The 24,959-nt window shown below is 33.2% G+C and overlaps 2 protein-coding genes across 6 annotated transcripts in view; one reads left to right on the plus strand and one right to left on the minus strand.

The window, feature by feature from the left end:
• The window catches only part of yem (yemanuclein), a 58,742-nt gene extending 45,238 nt beyond the window's left edge, over positions 1-13,504 (plus strand). For 3 of the 4 annotated variants that reach the window (XM_067125771.1, XM_067125773.1, XM_067125774.1), the window contains 3 exons: positions 3,600-3,714; positions 8,625-8,750; positions 10,699-13,504. In XM_067125771.1, the coding sequence (XP_066981872.1) occupies positions 3,600-3,714; positions 8,625-8,750; positions 10,699-10,727 (270 nt within the window). In that variant the 3' untranslated portion in view covers positions 10,728-13,504. The remainder of the gene's footprint in view (positions 1-3,599; positions 3,715-8,624; positions 8,751-10,698) is intronic. The other variant, XM_067125772.1, reaches the window with a different exon arrangement.
• Positions 1-24,959, minus strand: part of LOC136851532 (uncharacterized) — a 70,749-nt gene that overhangs the window by 5,621 nt on the left and 40,169 nt on the right. Inside the window, exon 8 of one of the 2 annotated variants that reach the window (XR_010856911.1) lies at positions 17,364-17,494. The exons of the other annotated variant lie outside the window; for it this stretch is intronic. The gene's annotated coding sequence lies outside the window, so the exon portion shown is untranslated. Of the gene's footprint in view, positions 1-17,363; positions 17,495-24,959 lie in introns of those variants that run through there. 2 annotated transcript variants of the gene reach the window in all.

Raw genomic sequence — 24,959 nt, forward strand, 5'->3', positions numbered from 1 at the left:
TGATTTCCAAGATATCTTTCTGTTACAACAGTGTTGTTATGATGATGATGAAGATGATGTAGTTAAATCAAACCAAGTCACACCTGACTTTTAAGGCTGCTCTTTTTACAACAGGAGAGCAATTAGTATGATGAACTGTGGTTCAAAGTATTGATTTGGTTTGTTTAGTGAACCTGTAAATAATTCAAGCAGCAAACACTGATCCCTGTTCCATGTAGTTTAAAAATAAAATCCAGACTTATTAAATTACATGATTAATACAAGTTAGGTCATGTGCCGCAGGTCTGGTATATTAATGTAAATTAGAGATTAAACCTGGGGAAATGAATTCCAAGGTATCTGTTCCTTACAACAATTATTATTACTATATTATTATTATTGGTAGGTAGTTTAACCAGACCACTGAGTCAAAATGCTCGACTCTTATAGGGCTGGCGTTATTGCAACAAAAAAGCAATTAGTTGTATGAACAGTGGTTCATAATATCCTTTTGGTTTGTATAGTGAAACTAAAGTACTTTTAGGGTGCACTGGTCAATTTAAACTGCTAATCCTGATCCCTGTTCCATGAAATTTAGAGATAAAATCCAGACTTATTAAATTACATGATGAATACAAGCTAGGTCATGTGCCGCAGGTCTGGTATAATAATGTGGACCACAGATTGAACCTGGCTTACTGAATGCCCAGGTATCTGATCCTTACAACAGTGTTTATTATTATTATTATTATTATTATTATTATTATTATTATTATTATTGGTTGGTATTTGAATCAGACCACTGAATCAAAACACCCAACTCTTATACGGCTGGCTTCCATAAAATAGTAAAACAGTGAGTTGGATGAACAGTTGTTCATAATGTCCATTAGGTTTGTTCAGTGAACACACCAAGTGTGCTTGGGTCAGTTCAAACTGCAAATTCCGATCCTTGTCCCATTGAATTTAAAAATGAAATGCAGGTTTATTAAATTATGTGATTATTACAAGTTAGGTCATGTGCCGCAGGTCTGGTATACAGTATTAATATGGACTACAGATTGAACTTGGCTTAATGATTGCCAAGATATATGTTCCTTACAACAGTGTTATTATTATTATTATTATTATTATTATTATTATTATTATTATTATTATTATTATTATTATTATGATGATGATGATGATGATGTAGTTAAATCAGACCAAGTCACACCTGACTCTTCTATGGCTGCTCTTCTTACAACAGGAGAGCTATTAGTTAGATGAAGTGTGGTTCAAAGTATCGATTTGGTTTGTTTAGTGAACCTGTAAGTAATTCAAACAGCAAACCCTGATCCCTGTTCCATGTAGTTACAAATAAAATCCAGGCTTATGAAATTACATGATTAGTACAAGTTAGGTCATGTGCCGCAGGTCTGGTATATTAATGTAAATTATAGATTAAACCTGGGGAAATGAATTCTAAGGTATCTGTTCCTTACAACAATTATTATTACTATTATTATTATTGGTAGGTAGTTTAACCAGACCACTGAGTCAAAATGCTTGACTCTTATAGGGCTGGCATTATTGCAACAGAAAAGCAATTAGTTGTATGAACAGTGGTTCGCAATATCCTTTTGGTTTATATAGTGAAACTAAAGTACTTCCTACTGTTCACTGGTCAATTTAATCTGCTAATCCTGATCCCTGTTCCACGGAATTTAGAAATAAAATCCAGACTTATTAAATTACATGATGTATTCAAGTTAGGTCATGTGCCGCAGGTCTGGTATAATAATGTGGACCACAGATTGAACCTGGCTTACTGAATGCCAAGGTATCTTTTCCTTACAACTGTTATTGTTATTGTTATCTGTAGGTAGGTGAATAAGACAGAATCAAAACACCTGACTTTAGGGCTTGCCACCTCAAAATAGTTAAACAATTAGTTGGATGAGTAGTCGTTTGTGATATCCTTTTAGTTTGTTAGTAAACTGTAATTAATGCGTACTGTGCATGGGTCAGTTCAAATTGCAAACCCTGATCCTTGTACCAGGGAGCTTGAAAGTAATATCCAGACTTACTAAATAACATGATAAATACAAATTAGGTCACTTGCTGCAGGTCTGTTATGTTATTATGGATTACAGGCTCAACGTGGCTTATTGAATGCCAAGGTATATGTCCCTTTCAAAAGTATTATTATTATTATTTTATATTATTATTATTACTATTATTATTATTATTATTATGAGGTAGTTGAATCAGGTGACTTGAGTCAAAGACCTGACTTGTAGGGCTGCTCTCCTAACAAAAGTAAAGTGATAACAGTATTGGAATGAACTATGGTTCAAAATATTTTGGTTTGTTTGGTGATCCCAAAAATAATTCTAACAGCAAACTCTGATCCCTTTGCCATGTAGTTTAAAAATAAAATCCAGACATTAAATTACATGATAATACAAGTTAGGTCATGTGCCGCATGTCTGGTAAATTAATATGGATTAAAGAGTAAATCTAGTACGCTAAATGCTGACTGGGTAATCTTTTTCCATACAAAAGGAAAGCCATTTGTTGGAGAAAGGGATTAATGTTGTAAAATACTTTTGTTTATATTTCTTGCCATGAAGAACACCAATTGTTTACATAAGTCTGTCTATAATTTTTATACTAAACACTGAAACTGTTTAGTAAATTTGTCATTGTAGATAATTTTAATGTGATAAGCCAACTAATATATCAGCCTAAAAGGTTTATAATGTGAAGCTGTCTTTTGGTTATTTTTATCACCATATGAGTTAGAATCATTTTCTCTCTTTTAAGTTAATGGATCTTTTTTACTCAGTATTGACATAGTAAATAGTTTAGACTTTGTTATGGTTAATGTAAACAGTTTTTTTATAAACAGAATCTTTCAAAGTAAATGCTTATTTTTATGAGCAAGTATCCTAAGTGGACTACTGGGTTCCATTCATGGGTTTTTTATACGGCTGTTTGTTTTATTTTAAGTTTTTTATAGTTTTAAAAGTAGCACATGATTTTAAAGAATAGTTTAGCCTGTTGTTGATTTCAGAGAAAATGCCAGAGACTTGGAAAATTTCATAATATTTTTACTGATCAATTTTGAATTACTTTTTAATCTTGTAAATCAAGTTGTTAGGTCTTCCCTGAATTGGCTTATATTTATTTATGCTAAATTGAAATTTCTTTGCGCTGACTACACATTGAATTTTGTTTTCTAAATGTTGATCTAAGGTATGGTGTACTTAGTAAGGAAAGTTTGAAGTTAAAAAATAAAATGCAGCTCGTCATGTGCAGCAGACCCAGCATATTTTGTCATTAAACTTGGGAAGCAAATTGTTAACTGAAGTACCTGATCTTTACAGTGGTAAAGCCACCTGTTGGATCAAGTAGTACATGATATATAATAAAATTTATTTAGATCTGATATTGTGGTCGTAATGTTTTAACTAAAAACCCCATCTGTAAAGATTGTTTTTTGCAGTAAACTAGTTGGTCAGTTATCAAAGAGAATTTTATGTGACATCAGCTTGGGCATTTGTTGATTATCCAGTAATGATACTGAATTATTTCCTCTCCCATTGCTGCAGTGTAAATTCTCTTGATATTTACAGATAAATGCTTCCAATTACTTATCTGGAATGGCACCACTGCCAGGGCAGTTATCCAGTGAAATGATGAAGTTGGTATCCCAAGTTGGCAAATCGGTGGATAGCTTTTCCCAGTCAGGTAAATATTACTTTTGAAAAGTCAAATATGTCTTAATCCTTATGATGGGCCTCGCTTGTAATTTCCCATAGTTAAGAATTCTAAATTGCTTTTAAATCTCATCCTGGGTTTAATTTTATTTGTTGTGCACTGCCATGGGGCACTGACCTTTGCATGTCACATTTTTTTTTTGTCTGTGTGTATTTAGCAGTATTTTGTTATGTAGATTCTGACAATTTTACTTTTACCTGGAATAATTGAAACTTGTTCTCAGAAACTTTATGACCCTCTTGTAAAAGCTGCAAAGAGCTATTACTATTCTTCATTTGAACAATATTGTATTCCTAAGAGTCAGGGTACAAGTTTGATTAAAAATACTGGTAGCAGGTAGCTGATGAGGGTTGCTAATATTTTAAAATAATTTAGGATATGTAATATATATATATATCTCTTCATACCAGAAACTGAGATATTGAATACATTGATTGCATTACATGGTCATGAATAGCAATTGTAATTTGTTTTCACTACAGACCCATCATTTACATTGGTCCACATCCACAGTCATCATGACTTTCTTTCCCAGTCATCATTAGCGGCATACAGTCGACCCCCGCCTATTTGCGGTTCGGTCACGGCTTTACCTATTTGCGGATTTTTCTATGGAACTTATCCGTGTATTATTTGTGAAAAATTCGGTAATTCGTGGATTTTTTTTTTCTTTAGAAATATTCAATATTACTTTATCTTAATGTTATTTTCATGAATGAATACATTTTTTTTATGATACAAAAAGATTTACTAATTTTCAAATACTAATATTAATGGAAACATGGCAAAATATCAATAAAAAAAATTTTTTTGGTTTATAATGAAATATTTAGGTACATAATTAGTGAGTTATTGATGTCTCCCCTATCTACTGAAAAAAGAAAATGGGACTGCTTCAATCTGTATGAGAGAAAATGGATGTACCTGAATGTGCAGGGATAGCTTGAATAGTTTTCACACTTATCTGTTAGCCATACTGTATATTTTTGAGGGTAATGTTGAAATGATATCAAAGTGTTTTAGATGATAGTTTATGGTATATTTGGTGTAGAATGATAGTTTATGGTATATTTGGTGTAGAATGATAGTTTATGGTATATTTGGTGTAGAATGATAGATTAAGGTATATGTTTGGTGTTTGAACTATTAAACCAGGGAGTTATAAGTGTTTTTAGATGGGGTTTCAGTATTCATGGCTTTTAGGTATTCACGAGTGGGCGTGGTATGCATCACCCGCTAATACCTGGGACGACTGTACACGTGCCTCAAAGATCCCTCATTTCTGGGCAGTTGGGGGCTTTCAGCCTCACTTTTTTTTTTTTTTTTTAGCTTGGGCTATACTTGCAAGAAATTAGCTTGGGTGGGAAGCAGCAAATCTGATACAGTATATGGCTTTGTATTTAAGAAAAAATTTTTTCAAAAATTGCATTTCATTTAGCCCAAATATGTAATTAAGTAGTAGGTTCAAGGTGCTGAGTCAAATTAAGGCACATAATTAGCAGATTAGAATAAAGAATTTAAATAAAGAATTTAACTGCTATTATTTGCTAAAATGAAAAAAAATTAGGGATGTATTTTTATAAATTAACAAAGCTGGATTATAAAATCCAGCTTACCCCAAGTACATGCAGTCCCCGGTTATCGGTAGGGGTTCCATTCTGACGGCATGATGATAAGCAAAAATCACAGATAACTGTAAATCAGCAATTTTCGGGGTTTATCGCGCCTCTGTTAGGTACGTATCGACGCCGATAAGCGGAAATCGGCTCACATCGGCGCCAAAAATCAGCAATTTTCATTGCTAGACAAGGCGGGGACTGCCTGTATATATAAATGCAGTTAAATTAAAATAAAGGTTTTGACATTGCTTCCACCTATTTCATTCAGATGTTTTGCAACCCACATATTATTTGTTTCTTCAGCTGCAACAACAACCTGCATCTTAAATTGAGCAATATAATCTAAGTCCTTCTATCTGTTGCATGAAGAATGAATAAAAATTTATTTAATTTTTGCTTATGGAAGTCACCACTGAGAATAAATTTTTAACAAGTTGACAGCTACTGAATCCATAAACAACACGTGATAGTTACAGTAACTAACATTGGCAAGCAGCTGTTTTGCAATTTCTTTGTGTGTGTGTGTGTGTCAGTACTTGATTTTCTATATGCCAGTGTTTGTAGGAAGTGGTAAATGACAGTTAATTATAAGAAATAGTGTAGTAATAAATTATTGGACAAACCATAAGTTTGGTAAGCCTGGTTGAACCTATGACAATTTGCATTTAGCCTCTTAATGAGGCTAACTTAAATGTAATGTGCACTATCCGTGGAATCTACCAAAACCGGGACAGACATGGTGAGCCTAGCCTCATATAATCTACCAGAAATAAAATTTGCATATTAAAGGATAGCCTAGTTTAATCTGTTGAAAATGCAACTTGCACAATACATAAGATGTGGTATCAGGTTTTTTGGGACATAATTTTAAGGGTAGCATGATATACAAGGTCATATGGAACACAGGGGAGTAAAAAATTTGAAAAATTCCAAAACACAGCTGGCCCCAAGGGTTTTGGATAAGGGATTATGAACCTGTATTAGCTGTAATAACAGACAGATCATAGTCAAGTAATCTAGTATGCAATAATTTCATTGTCCATTCACAAATGCAATAAACCATAGGACCAAGTATATTCTAAATTAGCACAGCAATATTCAGTCACACATCTTGACCCATAATAGAAACTTTAGTAAGCACCTTCAATTTTTAGATATAACTTATTTAGTTTGGAAGAAATCACCACACTATATATAAAAAAAGTTCAGCTTATATTGATTAGGAGAAAATCACCAAAAAAGGTATATAAAAACAGGGTTTACTGCCTATTGTTCCTGAAGCAATTCCATATTTTTGTCTATGTTCTGGAAATAACTATATAGTCAGTGGTTACCTGACAAGGGTTCAGATATCCAGAAGTGTTTGAGTTTACGTTGATTGTGAGATAAGAAGTAATTGTACTCCAAGAGAGTGTCCCCTAATGGCTTGTTTATTTTCTTGTTTAAAATTGCTGACAGAACAATCCCTTATCAAGTTTTTCTTAATTCTGATCATCCTTTGCATTTAGATTTTCCCAGACTATACAGTCCACTATGAAGTACTGTATCTGGTAACAGATCATTTGCATGGTCAGTACCACACTTCAAAATGTATTGTTCGAGCTGTGATTAAATTATGGAATTCTCTTCCTAATCATGGTAATTTAAGCAATTTTTGTGAACTGTATTGGTTTTATGGTTTGTATTGTGTTTGTTTTTACTTATTTCTCCTTATAGTTTTTTTTATTTCCATATTTCTTTTCCCTTACTGACCTGCTTTCCTCATATGTGGCCTTTTGGCTTGTAGAAATCTACTTTTGCAACTAGAGTTGATGCTAATAATAATTTTAACAACTGAAGTTGGTACTGTATAAGGCATTACACTTTTACTGTGGGTCTGATAGTCCCTTCAGTTGGTATACAGTAAGGCATTACACTTCTACTTTGGGTCTGATAGTCCCAGTCATGTTTACATTCCCCCACCTCCCCTTCCCCAAGGAAAGATTGTGAATAGTATTCACCTCCATGTGACCTTGAGAAAGAATTGACTTCAGGATATCCCCACAAAACAGAGATGACTCTGATTAAGTGGAAAATTCATTAAAATCAACTACTGGTATCCTTTCATTACCACATGCCTCTATGATGATTTAGATATGAAACTTATTTGCATAATTAAATTAGAGAAGGTTAAATAAGAAGTAACTGGTTCTAAGAATATGGAACTTGTCAGCAAGCTAAATAAGTTTGACACCCATAAAGTGAAGCTGTTACCTGCCTGGAATCTATGCATTCATGTTGGGGGGAGGGACATATGAGGCCAGCCAGCCAGCAGTTGATTTTTAGATCAGGAATGAAGTATCTAGGATTTGTGATGACCAGAAATGTGAGCAGATGTAAATGAATGCTTTGTTGTGGAATAATAATATTCATGCTGTGAGTATAGTACCCACTGCATATTGTAAATAATTGTCTTGGCTAGCTATTGACCATATTTCTATATATATTTGATGTAGGGCAGATGGAATATTTTAACCAAGTCACAAGTATGTGGAACACAATGAGATTGAAGTATTACATGATTGTGGATGTGATTTCTTGATAATCGGGGATGAGTTTTTCAACAGAACTAAAAATTTTAAGTTATGTTATTGTAACGCAATTTTTATGGTGCTTATTTTAAACTATAAATGTGGACAAAAATCATTAGAAAATTATCTAATAATTCACTGTAAATTGAGAACTGCATGAATCAGTCTGAATGAAGGGCACATGATGTTATATGTACTGTATTTTCCTTGCATAAGTTTTATTAGATGTAATTTCACATAAATCCTAATTTAAAATTTATTACACACTGGATGGTATTCTTCTCACATCCCTGAAAACCAACCCCTTGGTGTTCGCAGATGTAGAGAGTTTGTTACACTAGAGCTTCGAAGATGAATTAACTTTTTTTTTTTTTTGCAAGTTTTTCTGTTTTGTGAGCATAAATAATCAGGAGAATCATTTTAATGACGACATGCATGGAAGTAATTTTGCTTGTAGTTTACATGACGGAAATTCAGAGCTGTGTGTTAATGAGAGAACGTCACAAAACTGAAAATGCTGGTGTAATTCTCTTTATCTTTATTTATTTCTGATTCTGCATGTTTGGTAAATGTTTTGAGAGAGAGAGATGGAAATGTGCATGGCTGATGTTTTGTTTTGTTGACTATATTTCATTTGTTTTTATGAATATTTTATTTGAGATCTTGTGCTATGTATAAGTGTTATCCACAGGACCATACCCAAACCCAGGCACCCCTACCTCAATTTCTTCCCACCTGTCTCCCTATGGAGATGTGTCAAGGGGAAACCAACACTCGCATCACATCTCACCCCACCACCTCCACCCCACACACGGAGGTAGGCAGACCATCCTCCGTTGCATGAGTTTAATCAGAGGTAGATTTTGTTGTAGAATGTAAAGTGCACTTGTACTTAAAGTTTTTACCACAGTTTAACTTTATAAAAGTTTTTTTATTTTTAAGTTTTTTATTTTTGAATTTGCTGATTTTTCTAACAGGATTCAGGGCTGTAATATTCTAACTTTCTTACAAAAACTCATTCATATGATTCAATTTTTCCATTTAATGCAAATGATTATTCATTCATGATCAAAGTAAAACAACCTTCTGTTTTGGGTTATAATCGTTATAATTAGAAATCAAGATGGGTGACAGCACGTTGTTAGCACCTTTTGTTGGTGTTGATCAGATCACATGTTGAAGAGTGTTCTAATTTAGTTCTGCTATTAGATAGAAGTAAATAACTCATATTTTGGTAAATGTAAAATCAGATGTAAAAGTATCTCAGCTGTTTTGTCAGAGGCTTAGACTTGGGTTTTATATGATGTCTTTGGTCAAATAAACTTTTAGTGCAAGAAGCATTAAATTTTGCTTGTATTTAAAATCAATGTACTTCATTGCTGCTGAAATCTAGTTGTTTTGCATTTGAAGAACATTTAAATCAGTGTTATGTAGATTATTGGGAAAAGGTGTTAACCGAGAGTCATTTTCTATACTAATTTCTACTGATTTTGGTTTCTACATACTTCCATTCTAACTGCAATTAGCCCTGAGTTTTTTAGACTTTATAGAGGGGCATTTTCTTTGGTTTTCCAGCAGTGTTTGGTCTTATTCCTTAAATGTTTGCATATGTGTAGCACAGCTGATACAGATTCCATATAATTTGGTTTGTACATAGGTCCCTTCCAAATTCAACATGAACTTATCATCACGTCATATGTATATTTATGCTTTAATATTTGACATATTCTGTCCTAGAGTCTCTCTCTTTCATGAATTTGTTTTTCCCTCTCTTTCATGAATTTGTTTTTCCCTCTAATCCTCATTGTTGTGGACAGCATTTTCAGTCAGCACTCTATTTCAGTTTAAAATGAATATGACCACAAGACAGCAGTAAATTTTACCTATCACCAGCTTCAAGGACAGATCATATTAAATGTCACCAACAGATATCAAAAAATATTTCGATGACATTGGTACTCCTGTTTTTTTAAGCTTTCAGTTGATCTAGATTGGATTGACCCTACAGACCACTGATCTCTCTCTTTTTATATTTTTATATAACTAAAAACTTATGCGTGGCATATTATGGATGTAGTTGTCATGATTTTGCTTAAACAAAAATTCATTTTGAACTATCTGGTTCAAAGTGTAAGTGCATACATCGATAGTGACTTGTGTATGTTTCTGTTATTTACGTTAATGTTCTTGATATACATGAATAATATAACTGCCTTTTGCAATTTTTGCTGATTTGTTCCTTCCAAATTGTATTAGTTATATCTGTAGATAGACAGATAGAGAGCACACATTTAGAATGAACAAATAACAAAAATGCAAGAGGCAAGGCACCTAATTTTAATCACGAAAATTGAGAGGATTAACATAGTTAACAAAAATCAACAAGCTATAACTGATGTATGTATCCCTGACTTTGGACCAGGTAGTAGTTTAAAGTTTACTTTTGAATGCGCACAACCATCATGCTATATAAAGAGTGAAAGTGAAGTCATTGATATACTGCATAAATGTACAATAGGTGAATGTATGTTTTTACATCTCTTGTACCATCCATCATTGAGTTCACTCATATTACCCACAGCATAAAATAAGAATAATTTTTATTTTTATATATATGCAAAATTAACAGTGCTATTGTATGCACTATTATATTGTAGGTCTTCAGATGCATAGTATACCTTCATAATATAATTTTTTATGTTGTACTGATTAGATTTTAACTTGAAAGGAAAGCCCAAAGGTACTCAAATTACATGATTTTTCAGGATCTGAGCAACATCGTGGACAGTACTGATTGACTCTGATTTGAAGGAAGCACAACCTCGCATAAGGACAAGTTCATTGTTACCTGTTAAAATAATTATCAGTATACTTGACAGTATGCTTTACTATTAAAAAACATAGCATTGCTGGATAACAGAATGTTAAAAAGCATATCTAATATTTAGCTACAGAATTGGATTCCTGTGATCAAAAGGATTTGTAAGTAGACCGTTTCATCTCAGGGTTTTGCAGTACAGTTCAACTTCAAGATTAAAAGTGTTGGCTAGAGCAGAAATTTGCCTATGAATGTGAGCTATTTTGAAAAGAGATCATTTTAAAAAGTGACTGAAACCTCTGCAATGACTGGCCGTTAATTTTTTAAAGGGCTTTTTCAACTTCTCTTTTTTTTATTATTATTATATATGTTGAAGTTTGGATAGTAGTCATCTTCAATAACAGTGTCAGAGGGGTATTTTAAAGTTTAGCTAGTCTTAGTGAAGTTCATCATTTAGAATTTTCTCTTTTCATATTTGTGTATTTAAAAGATAAAGGAACACATTTTAAATTTATGTAATGAAATTTAATAGTGATTGTCCTACCTTAAGGTTGCGATAGTGTCTTATGAGATATTCAGATATTGTACACTTTTGAGGATATTTCTAGTCTGCCAGTCAGTATGCACACTGCCATTACTTTTTAAATTTTGCATTTTTCTTCATAACCTGATTGTGGTGATAACTTTGGACATGATCATGTACGGAGAGAATGGAGATGGATTGCAGTCTTCTTAAGGCTTGTATCTTAGGTCAACTTCCAATTGCTTAGGCCTGTTTTCATGGTGTAAGGCTGTTTATTTGTGGTTTGCTTGTTATATTGCTGCCTTTTATCAGCCAGGTTCCTCTAACCTCAGCCCTTGGGTATGCCCGTAGTAGATGTATCATTTTTTCAAGGAGTCATGTTTGCACATGTACTGTGTACCTCAGCACTGTTATGAGTTTCATGAGCTACTAGGGTGAAGATGGATGTCATTGGAACATGATAGTTTGTGAGTCAACTTTTGTAATAGACAATTAGGAATGCGTAGATGGTCAGAACTTGTAATGCAACTTTGTTTTTTATCTAAACTTCTCTTGCTATCCATTAGTTCTTTCTTTGTCATAAAGGTGATGGGATGTGCATTATTGCAATTGATCAACTCATCAAGCTCACAAGCTTTTACCATTAACTTCATTTCCATGAAAGAAGTCAGTGTTTCAACTTCTTGCAATATATTAAATTTTAATGATTGCTTGATTCATATCTATATTAAGTCATGAAGGAATTAAGTTACAGATATGTTGTATGAAGTTGAAGATCAATCTTTTCTGTTTTAATGTCCATGTTGACTCTACTTGTTTTACATACAATCGTTAGACAAACAGTAAGTCCCAAAATTAGATGTGCTCTCTTTTGTTTACGTTGTGCGTAACTTTGAATAAATTTAAATACAGTATTTTGATTCTGGCTGTTAACTCAAGTATATCTCAGTAAGTCCTGTTATAACTTTTTCTTTTTTCACTCTCTCTCAGTGTGTTATGCAGTAAATTGGAAAGTATTTGTCATCACCTGTTCTCATTTGATATTGTCATTGATAAGAGGTACACTCAGTTTCTCAGTTTACCCAAATTCACTAACTTCTTGGTAAGTACTTCTCTTGCTAAGTAAATGCAATTTTTGGATTTTTGGCAGTAAATAATCTCCTAATTTTATTGTTGCAAAAGTATTTCATAGAAGTGTTCATTGCATTAACACTACAAATCACGATAAAAAGCAGTTATATTGCAAAAAAGAAAGTTGGTCATCCTTTTGGAATGATTCTTGAATAACAAACGAAGGTGATGGAACAATTTTCATCATGAATGGAAATTATATTGCTGTTAAATAGTAAACACCACTTACTCTCCAGTAGTTGTACAGATTGAGATTGTTACAAGAGGTTCACAATATGAATTATAAATGTCTGACTTAATCGTCTCAGCTTTTCAGGGTAATGGATTTAATAAAAGAATGGCAGGAAATGTTTTCTTTATTGTACAGTATGCAGTGTACAGATGCCATCTAAACTATTCTTTTTTTATTTTTATATAGTTGATCATTGTACAGTAATGCATTTGAAATTTTTTTGACTGGAATGTGTAGCATGAGTGTTTGCTGTTTCAGTAATCAGCAAACTATCAAGAAGGAATATACTGAATTAGAAAACCTCGTATCCAGAACCTAAAGCTATAGCATTGGTCTAATCTGTACATTGTGCAAATTAACATAGAACAAGGTTGGAAGCAAACTAGGAATTCTTATAAGATGCTGAAAATAGTGTATAACACTATAAAAATTTAAATTGTCAAGAAAAACCCATGCATTATTCATTCAGAACAGGAGGAAGATAAATTTAATTTGAACACTTCCATTCCTGATAAATTACTATTATGTTTGGCTAGTTTAACATTTTAATCTACTCTATGTATATGGAAAAACAACAAATTCATACCAGCCAACATTTAAGAGGAGATGTTAATTAATGATTCAAGAGTCAAATTTTTTTTAGCTTTACATTTTTGAATGATTATGTAAAATCGTTTATGCTGTCGGATATAGGTCGGACTTAATTAGGGTTTCGTAAGAAAAACAAAAAATCTTTAATGTGTATTCTTATTTGTGTATATTTGAGATCCATTTTAAATGTTTTGGGATTCTGGACAACTGTAGCAGAGCTATGTATACAGTGGTGTCTTGCCAGAATAAAATGAAATATTCTTTTTGAAGCAAGAGAAAATAGTGTTTCTTATGAAATTCACACCTAACACTTCATAAAGAAATGGCCAAATTATTTTCTTACCATGGTAATATATTAAAGTGAGACATGCTAACTATTTGTATTTCAGATCCAATTAGGTTATGTTTCTGTCATTCCTAAAGGCTTGCCAGATCAGTGGTGTCTTCTGTAAAACTACTTACAGTGTTCGGTGTCACATTTTCTTTGAATTGTAATATTTGATTTTGTAGTGAACTTCTTTTTATTTGATAAGGGGCTTGGTTTTATTCTTAAATGAAGAACAGAACTGGCTTGTTGGTAGTTTTTGTTTTACTCTATAGTTGGCATAGCCTATGGGACTACAGTGAAATTATTTTTTCAGTTGACTCACAAGCGTGAAGCTGCTTTATATACAGGTATTATCACAGCAAAAGTAATTCCTTACAAAATTATGTGTAGAAAATTGAGAGAGCAATATGAAACTTACATGATTTGTAAAGAAAATGAGTTTTTCAAAAGACCTACAAACTTTTCATGTCAAAATGTACACTTCGAATCAGATGATAAAAAACGTTTGTTACTCAACTTCTTTACAGAGTAAGTTTTGTAAAAAGACATCTTTAATTGATTTGATTAATATTGATTGCACTGTTCATTCCCATTATTGCTGACAGGGAAAACGACTGGCATGAGTTTAAACTCACTTTCAGTTTTTTTATCATCAGTTACCTAAGAATAATTAGAATCTGGATACGAGGCTGTTCTCTATTAACAAAGTTATTGGTTGAAAAACAGCTCCATCTATTGAAAGAAGTGTAAATTTATGTTTATAAAACATTCTGTGCCTCAGCCAAACATTCTCTGCAGCAGCCAATTCTCATGACTTATTATGATAAGTATTATGAAGATGCATCTAGATATTGTGAGTATATTTCAAGTAAATGTTAGCTCATGATTTTGATAGAATAGTTTTCTTAATTAATAGGAATTACTTGATATGAAGTCACTCATTTTGTGTGTATGCATTTTCAATACTTCTCCCAGCCTGCTTAAAGAGAAAGAAAGAACTAATGTAGAAGTTGCTGAGGAATTGCCTTGATTTCTTAAAATAGAACTGTGAAACCAGATGACTATATTTATTTTTTGTTGAACATATTTTTGCTCTATGGTCCTCATGTGTTTGTTGATTGTTATTTTGCATTTTATTTTATAGATATGGATATTTTGGTCTTATAGAATTAGTAGATGTATAAGATGTCTTCTATATATACTTAAGGAAGTGTTTTGATAGAGATGAAGCATTCATGTGACTAGCTCTATTTGAAGACTGGCATCTGATTGATGATTTTACCATGGAAAATTATTTTTAATTCTTTATGAACCACATTTTTCCCAGGATTGAACTGTCAAGTTGGGAAGAACTCCCCAGTTTGCTGTAACCAAGTGTAACACCGTATGTGGTTGTTAGTGGGGGAAATATTCAGTAATATTTTATGGAATGACATATGATATTTATATTATTTATATATATTTATGAAGGTTATGTATTTGGATACACCAGCCTTGTATTAGTTCTCTCACAGTCGTTGAAATAACACCTGTAGGTCAAGTCCTTTTATGTGTTAGAAGCTTATGTTTTCCTCTGCAGAGTTAATGCTGCCAAGAATTTCCTTGGGTAGCTGTCAGGATTCATTTTTTATTTGCCCGAGGTAGTTTTTAGGTTCTAGATTTTTTTTTTTTTTTTTGCATATTCAGAGGCAACTTCTTTCCTTGAGACCAATTGCTCTTTTATGCTGTTAAATATTGTTATTGCAATGTGTTTTGTTTTATATTTTTTTGGTTTACTTAGGAGTAACATCCACCGGCATTACATGAAAGGTATTTGTGTCACGTCTTGGAAGTAACATTTCATTATGATTATGTTAGTGGGGTAATTATTATGGAAACAAAATCTTCCGTAAGTCCCAGAGGCTTTCTTAAATTGCAAACAGTGAGTGAATTTTCAAGTTGAAATATTTTTTCCCCTTATACCATGTGATATTTATATGATAAATTTTGTAAATATGAAAATATACTAAGCTCTGTGCTAAATTAAAGCAACATGAACCCATACACTTTTAAATTTTTTCCTTGATTAAAAGATGATAATTGTAGCTCGTGGTTGTAAATGTATGGTGCCTTTTTCTTCATCATCTCCTTAAGGAAATGAAGTTTAGCAATACTGTATAGCAATGCCTTAACTAATAATAATAATTTTGGAAATACAATAGTGTACCCAAAGAATTTAGCCATCTTTATTTATGCCTCTTAGGTATGTTTACAAATCAGAAATACTTGAATGGTAAATGTGTATGGAGAGTCGTATATTTTGTACTGAATTAATCCATCAGACAAGACTGAAGTATTAGAAGTTGGTACAGCTGGTAGTCTAGGATTGTCTGACTATTGCTTATAGTCTTCATTAGTCATTAACTTCACCATTTGTAGAGAGGGTGACCAGCCATCAAATTAAAATTTCTAACATGGTACAGTGTAGTGGTAGGAGTACCAGGTATTAAACAAGAGTGTGATGCCCATAGGTATAGCTATGTTGCCAGTTTTAAAAGAAAAATCCATGTGTTTTATTATTAAAACTATTGCCATGATTCTGTGTTGACTAATTAGAGTTGAGTCATACTGTGCATGCCCAGCTCATGCTCCACTGGCCCAGATGTTAGGCATCATTCCTGTGTGTGACCTATAATTTCATTGCTCTCTTCTGTTTCCTAGGATTGTTGTTGTTTTTCCCCATCATCGTGATGTGCATTTCATTAGTTATTCACCTCTGTTCACTCGTTTTTTTCATGTTGACATACTCACTGTCACTTTGAGTACTCTTTTTTTTTTTTTTTTTTTTTTTTTTTTTTCATTAATCTCATCTCATATTATTCTTATAGTCAGTTTGTAAATACTTGGTTTTCTCAGTTTTTGCCTTGTTTTCACTTGGGAACTATGTTAAATAAGTTTTGCCCTTTCCTTATTCTTTATCAAGGGTTGTCTGTTCAGTAATTATATTGTTTTTGCCAGTACACTGTGGTGGTTACTTTCGGTTTCTTATTTTTACCTTACTGTTCAGTGCTGCATTTTATTTTTGCTTGTCTTAGTACAAGATATCTTGTAATTGTGATGGTATTTTGGAAAGTTCTGTAATTAATTTGTCATTCTTGGACAAGAACCTGCAATTGCAGTTCTCTTCCCATAGAACCAATGGGGTTCCCTTCAGCAGACCTGTCATGTGTTTATGTTTGGGGGCAGGACTGTTGACCAGTGGTTCCTCTTATGTTCACAAGCTTGGGTGTAAATGTCAAGTATCTAGTGCCACAGTTGGTGAGACTTCTGACAATTCTCTGTCTTGGTGCACCACGTCCATGATTGTCAAGCTTCAAGTCCCATCTGACAAGGCTTCTTCATTTACAGTGATGTTGCTTCCAGTCAACGGCTCTCAGAGCAATACATCTACCATCTACAGTCTTGAACCTTTGTGTTCTTGCCCAATAAAGATTTTTCCCTCTCCTGACAGTCTCCCTGCAGCCCCTAGGAAGGTTCTTCCAACCTTCTTTTCACCAGACCCTTCCATTTCCATCCTTGTTCCTCCTACTCTTCTCCTGCTTCCTGTGATTCCAGCCATGCCTTCCCCTTAGTTGGAGAAAATTTTTTCTGGTTCAGCTCAAAAAGAATGTTGCCTCTGTAGTCCAGGACCAGGTTTTTGGTGTAGAGTAGTCATCAGTGATGAGATCACAGCCTTGCAACCTTCCACTCAACAAGGCTGCCTATGTCTGTGGATCTTGCTGCTTCAGTTATGTCCAGTGAGTGCCCACTATCTTTGCCTTCTCTACTGGTCCTGCTCCCATGTAGGTGATGGCCTCTGCCTTGGTTGCTCTTAATCATCTGTCTTCACATTCCTGACTCCCTGATGAGTTGGTTTTCCTGTGCACACAGCTGCCCTATGCACTTGGCCTTGGCGTATCCTTGTGAGATAGTTATAATTTAGAAATAGTATGTTGTATTCTTGTCCATGCAGGTATTCAAGGAAATAAAAAAGGCAACTCCTATGACAAATTCATCTATAGGTATTCCTATTAATGAATTATACACATCTCTAAAACCCATTTTAATCAACACATTATAGAATATATATACTTGAGTAATGAAACAATTAATTTTGATTCCTCATAGAATTGGTCACTTTTGTTTGATCCAAGAATATTTGATAAATAATTCAAGATCCAGTCCCTAAATGCACAAAATGTAAAGTAACACTAACAATTAAACATTTTTTGTGTGAATGTCTAAAATATAATTAACGAGTGTCAAGTTTTGGAAGCATTTATTAAAGAAATTTTGTCTGATGCCATCATGTTCAAAAATCCAATCGTAAAATTTTTAAAAAGCTGCAGTTTAATAAGTCATTTCTAATCTTTATTATTAATAAAGACAAATCCTTTGGGCCAACCCTTTTAGCTACATAAATTAGCTCTTAGGTCTGGTTAAACTTTTAATAACGAATCTGCTCCATTGTATGACATAGGTAACATGTTTGTCTGCTTCAGGATATTTGGCATCTTTAATGAATTTTACGTAAAAGCAACTGCTTTGGTGTACTCCTGTTTTGTGTAATGATCTGCATTTGCATACTTTGCTGCACTGGTGCACTCGGTTACCCTGGTACCCCATTGTGTCTTTGATCACAGATCCTCATTTGCAAAATATTCTGTATCCAAAAGGTCCAGCTCCCACTGCACCTGTGAGGTCTCCCCTGCCAAGGAGTTTCTTGAAACCCCCTGTCCAGAGGCATCTTCATCTCATGATCCAGTTGGTTTGAATCAAAGGGAAATGAGGGTGCTGATAAAGCAGCCAAAGCTGTAATTACTATGACTAGATCAAACAGTGATTGTTTAACATCTTTAAAACCAATCTTATTTCATAAATGGCAGAGTTCATGGAATAATGAACCATGAAGCAACAAATTAAAAAAGCTAAAACCCATTGTTGAATTATGGCATTCTTTGAACCAAGAAGCAACATCACACTGAAATAATTCTATCTCATTATTGAGTTGCTGAAATAATTCTATCTCATTATTGAGTTGCCTACACTTGTTTGACCCATGTTTATGAAATAAATAGCCCACTTGATCAAATCCATGTATGGAGAGAATGCAGGTCAGCACTACCGATTTTACTTCTTGTGCGAATGTCTTAAGCTTCAGCCAATAGAAAATGTCAAGTTTTGGAAATAGGGAAACTTTGTCAGAATCATCCTTTTCAAATTGTCCAGCTACCAAATTATAAAGAAGTACAAGTTAATAGCAAATTTAAATGATGTAAATGATAAAACCCCCGGGCTGACCTATGAGAGTTAAATATTTTAACTCAGTGATCTGGGTTAAATACTAAATAATAATAATAGTGATAATCTTCCCATCCCTACACTGAGATGGAAGTTGACACAGGAGTGACTTCGTACCTTCCATGTTAGTGGAGCATCAGCTGGGTATGATGCTGTGTGACTTGTCACTTTGCAAGGTCTTCCAAACTGATGTGACTGCATCTGCTTGCACAGAGTAAGACTGTTTCATGATTGATAATGTGTTTGTAGAAAAATATGTCATGGTGAAAACTGTATTTGTTGTATTTGAGGAATGTTAGTGGTCTGGGCAAAATTATGAATGGTAATGAAATGCCTGTTGTAAACCTCCATGTCTTAAAGCTAAAAAAGATTTTGATATAAAACTTGAATGGACTCTTCAGGTCAAAGTATTAATTACAAGCTCTGAGTTGCAGGTACCCTCCTAAGGTATTATTTTGTCATTCAGGTACATAGTTAGATATCTTATTTGAACTTTACTGTGGCTGATTTTTTTGTACGTAAATTTTTATGAAATGCTGTTATTGCACCTGTTCCTTTACAGTTAAATTTGGAAAGTGAAGTTCACTTGGCTTGGAAATTAAATGTACTGAAGATTGTTAATAGTATAAGCTAAAAAAATATTTACAAAATTTATCATTTTAAAAGAATGTAACATGGTTTTTTTTCGGTTGTGGGAGTTTTCTGTCCTCTGACTTTGGAAGAAAGTAGAATTTATTGGAAACTTAAGTGGATGAGGGTGATTGATAAAATAATTTTGTAAGTGTTTCTTAAAACCTCAAAAGCATGGTCTTGCAAGTACATTTACTTCAAATGATCATGTAACTATTGTGTTGTAAGTCATCATCAGGCAGAACCAAGTGTGGATGTTTATGAGCACAAATAGCATTTAAACTCTTAAACCTTTCTTTTCATATTTTTTGTTCATTTCGTTATACAGTAGTGTATTTATAGTTTATGTAAACAATATAATGCATCCCATGGGTAGGAAGGCTAGGAATATTATTTAACATAACATCTTTACTAAGAGTTGAGCTATACTTAAAGATGAGCACATTACAATGGAATTCAAGCAAGAAGAAATTGAGCCTAAATTATAGTCCAGCTCTAGTTTTTAGGAGCTAGGAAGTATTTTAAGTCATATTGACTTGAAGGGAATGTATTACGCATTGCTTTATAATGCTAAAATGAGCATTTCTTAACTTTTCTATAGTCTTAATCTTTAAAAAATTAAGTCATACTACGTATGACTTATAGAATCATTTAAATATAATGTGTTGTTTTGCAGCATGTGAAAAAAAGATTTTGTCTTAACTTTTTGTTGGATTATATCATCACAGAAAATTCACAGTGAATGGGTACATATTTGAGAAGAGAGTACGTGTTCATTTAAGAAATTAGAAGGCAAAATACTGTATAGTAAAAGGCATATCATGTCATCCGTACAATTGAGAAAACTTATCTTTTATCATACAGGATTTATATTTTTCTTCATTTTATTGGATGATTGATTGACTGATGCTTTTGGTTATCACTTGCCTTAATCTTAGAAAAGTTGCATTTCCAAAGATGAGTAAGGAGTTCTTCATTAAAGTGCTCTTATGCCATCCTCAAGTTTTTAGAGTCATTCTTTACATAGAAGTAAACATTTGATGGATACTTTTGGCCAAGTGACAATCGGTGTCATTTTTTATTTGCAGTATTGACCCTTTAAAGCTTTTAGTTAGGGGTGATTTTTCTATCTGCATTTTTGTCATATTTAATGAAATCTTTCAGATCAGTCTCAAGTCAGAATTAAACTTTAGATGAAATGGAAGAAAACTCGAACATTTCACAATGAATGATAAGTATCAGGGATAAAACTTTCTTTAGATGTGTCCAAACCGTAAACATTTTCCGCTTGCCAGTTGTAAGTTCTAATGTCTAATATATGTGTAGCTTTAATACATCACAGTCTTAATCTTCACCCTTTTATAAGAACCTGACCTTCAGGTTAGCCTCATGAGAACAAAAATTTAGTTGGTGGTCTTGGTAAACTTGTTTTTTTTTAATTAATTAGCTTGAATGTATATCAGAATTGGTGGGGCATTAATTTTTCAGCTTAGTCCTTCGAGGATCCAGACTTTTCATTGAGCCCTGTGGCTTAACTTTGATATTGGTAATTATCCTTGAGTTGATAAGTATTTGATCATTCAGTGCAGAGGAAATAATGTAAATGTACTTTTGTCTGGGAGTTGCACTATTTATTGCAATATGAGCTCTGCTGTCTTTGACTTTATAATTGTACTTTTTTAAGTTCATTTTTACCAAAATGTAATATTGATATCAGTATTTGAATGTAGGTTGCATTTTATCATCAGTATAAATTAAAGAATTTTATATAGAAGCTAACACATTTTCAGGTTACCCAATTATTTAATATTTAAAGAATTCATACTTAAAAATTAAATACAAAGTATCATTTAATGTAAATTCTTCAGGCCATCTGTATGAAAGTATTATTAACTTGACTCTGAGGTTTGGTTTAATGATGTAATTAGCTTAATAATAAACAACAGCAGAAACAGGTTATTAGTCATACCAAAATGCAAAAATGAAAACTTGATAATTGGTCAGTTTTCTCTTGTGTGTCAGACTTGGGATAGAATGTTTGCAAAGTGCAGTATTTGGAGGGTACCCCTTGTAGATCAGATTTATTTAAGGCATGGGACAAAAATGTTACCATACATGGTTATATGAGCATTTGATAAATAGGATAAGCACTAAATGGTAGATTTATTATTTTATCTGCACACTTTACAGTAAGTAACATTGAAGAGATCATTTCAACATTGCCAGTGTGGAGGTGTTTACTGGGTCATCATTTCAACATTGCCAGTGTGGAGGTGTTTACTGGGTCATTGCTTAAGGATAGCTTATCTCCCCTTCTGACTGACAGAACAGTATGTAGTTAGCATTATTTAAAGTATTTCACTCGCCCAATAAACATATCAAGTAGTTGAACAGAAGTTTAGTGTCTTATGCTTTAGGGAGCTTCACTCCTGTTGAACAAACTGAAAAGCAGCAGATTAGCTGCTTTTGAGTGAGTAGGTAAGGATGTAAAATTATGAGCAGTATTGGCAAGTTTTATTTAGATGTGTGAAAGAAATATGAATTTGGTAATGGAATTGGAATGGTTTCTAATTGTTTGTTGTGAAATGGCACAGTTGCTATTAAATCTCATGCAGTAACTCACCTTTCTTAGAAAATGGTATGAAATGCCTTGTACTATAGTAATATGCCTAAATATTCCTCATATATAATTTTTGAATGCATATAACAAAGAATGTCTTGTGCAGTTTTGTTTTTAGCACATTAGCAAAAAAGAATGCTCCATCTCTGTGAAAGTCGAGTGTCCTCATTAATTTGTTAGGTGGATACTCCTTATTGCTATTATTTGCTCTCTTTATCTTGAAACACCATAATCCTCCTCATTTCTTGAAGCACTATATTCCAGTACACTTATATTGGAAGACATACAGACTTTAAACAACTTAGCATATCTTATAGATCTCAATTTTATTGCCTGAGTGTTCCCTTTGTCAAATGGAATTTCTTCAGTTCCCCTGGAATGAAATTTGTTTTCAATTTCATTGAAATTTTGAATATGATTTTGACATTTTAGTTTATATTTCTGTTGAATTCAAGAGTACCTGACCTCTTTTCATATGTATGGATGATTGTATTCATTGCATGTTTTGAACATACAGTATAGCATTGTGTCTTTCCTTTTCATTCCACTGTGACAGTAAAAAATATTTTTCACCCATAATCCGTGTCCATGGCTTCATATTATTGTAGACAAATTTCAGTTTTTTCACATGCCTATCATTTTTATATGAAAGCCTCAACATGCGCATTCAGTTTGTGATATGAAGTTTATTCATAATATCACTCAATTCACATTTTCATTTGTGAATATTTGTTCAGTGTGAAACTTTCCTATTCTTAGTCTTGCTTTCTAGTGAATAGCTATCTATTGATGTATATATTGTAAATAATGTAATTGGTAATTCATATTAACTTTTGCAACAAATATGATTTACTATAGCATGATGTTAATATTGCTGAAGAAATGAGAGACTGGATGTGCCAAAATGTGTGCAACTTGCATAATTATTGAACATTTGTATTTTAAAGAATGTGACTGGCAACATTAATATAATTTTTGCATGTTTCAAGGGCTGATGGACCAGTGAATTATCTGAAATTATTGTGAAGTGCAATTCATATATTTGCATACTATCAAGAGTATAAGTATATGATATACTGTATGTAAATGCTTGCTTAATTTCTTTTGAAGCAAATATCCTGGAAACAAAACTACTTTGCTAGTGGATTTTGTGAAGTTTTAAAACTACATTTTTTTATTAAACCTAATACTATTACAGTTAACGCAAAACCATTTACATTGATACTATGCAAAAATTTTTAATTTGAACTAAAAAATCTAGTGTTCGAGTTGGAAATACGTGAACGCAAGAGTATTAAAGTTGCTTTTGTGTTTGACATAAAGTGAAAACCTAAGTATTAAGAATACAGCACATGGCTGAAGTTAAGATATTTAGCTGCCAAATAGAGGTTTCAGAAATTTTGTACATACTTTTTCATTTCACTGGAATACCAATATACTTGATATTGAAGACAAACTATCACTGCCATTCTTGTTTTTGATATCTGTTGTTGCTCACATGTTCTGTATGCATAGCTTTAACATGTTAATTTTCAGCTCCCACTTCCCATCATCTATCTAATATTGTCTCTACAACAGGGAAAGCAGGAGTTTTGGGCAATTTTATCAATTCATCATAATTCAGGAGAATTGCACTCATGGTTTTCAAACTGTGGTTGGTGTTATGTGCAATGAGGCAATAGCTGCCATATCTGCCATTTATGAGGCAGTTTTTTTAATACAGTACTGAACATTATCATATATTTAGAATTATGGGAGTCTGAGTTTTTCAACTAGGCAAAATTATATGCAAAGTACAGTGTAATTATATATTTTTATTACTAGAAAAGCTGATAATTTTATTACTGCACTGATAACACTGATGATGTGTATTATGTATTGTATATGCAAGGTTTTGCATAATCACAAATGTCTTTTTATCATTTAAATATTTTTCACACCTCAAAAGCTACGACTAGCAAAAGATATCCAGTTGATCTTTCAGGTTTTGTTCTTTTTCCATACACTGGTTGTATTTATTGTAAATATTATTGTTTAATTCTTTTAAATAATAAATGTGAGACTGCCTCTTCTCACTCTTTTCTTTATTTACCCAAGGGTAAGACAGCATGTGTAGCTTTTAATTTGTGTCCATGGAAATGTGACCATTGCCTTTTATGTTGGAGTATGTCTCATTACTACCTGGAATTGGTGATTGAAATTTAGTGACAAGTTGGTTTACTGGTGGTTAAGAGGGGTGGGTGGTGTAAAATACCTAAATCCCCTGCTCCCACCAAGCATATCCATTAGCCACAATCTAGTGCGGACATCTTGTTATGCCTCTTGGTGGGCCAAGTTGGAAATCATATGTATATGTTGTATGAACTTTATGCTTTTCCAATAAAGGTAAAAAAAAATACATGTGGGTGACATGAGTGTATGTAGGTGCTTCTTGCCTCCTCTTGTAGTAGGACCACACTGTTTTGTTCAACCTGTAAGAGTAAGTTAAGCAGTCCTGTGTCCCCTGTGAGGAGTTGTGAAGTGGTCACCTTCATGTGGGAAAGGTAAGGTTGCAAAGGGTTCCTCCCTGTCCCTCCTGTACCTCTCCCCTTTCCTTCTGAGTATACTTCTCTCTCTTGGTCTGGGGAGGGTGTGTGCAGGAAGGCAAGTAACGCCCAAGCACTATTCATGTGATGATATGTGCCCAGGCCAGGCTGTCCTCTGTTGAGACCCTTACCCATGTACTTGTCTCGCCATGACCTACAGTACTCCTACTGAATACTTCTACTGTTTCATATAATCATCAGGTGAGTACCTGCTTAAGATATGGCATTCTGGGAAGGCCACAGATTGCT

This window comes from Macrobrachium rosenbergii, chromosome 23, assembly GCF_040412425.1.
Source record: "Macrobrachium rosenbergii isolate ZJJX-2024 chromosome 23, ASM4041242v1, whole genome shotgun sequence".
In the NCBI taxonomy this organism is placed as follows: Eukaryota; Metazoa; Arthropoda; class Malacostraca; order Decapoda; family Palaemonidae; genus Macrobrachium; species Macrobrachium rosenbergii.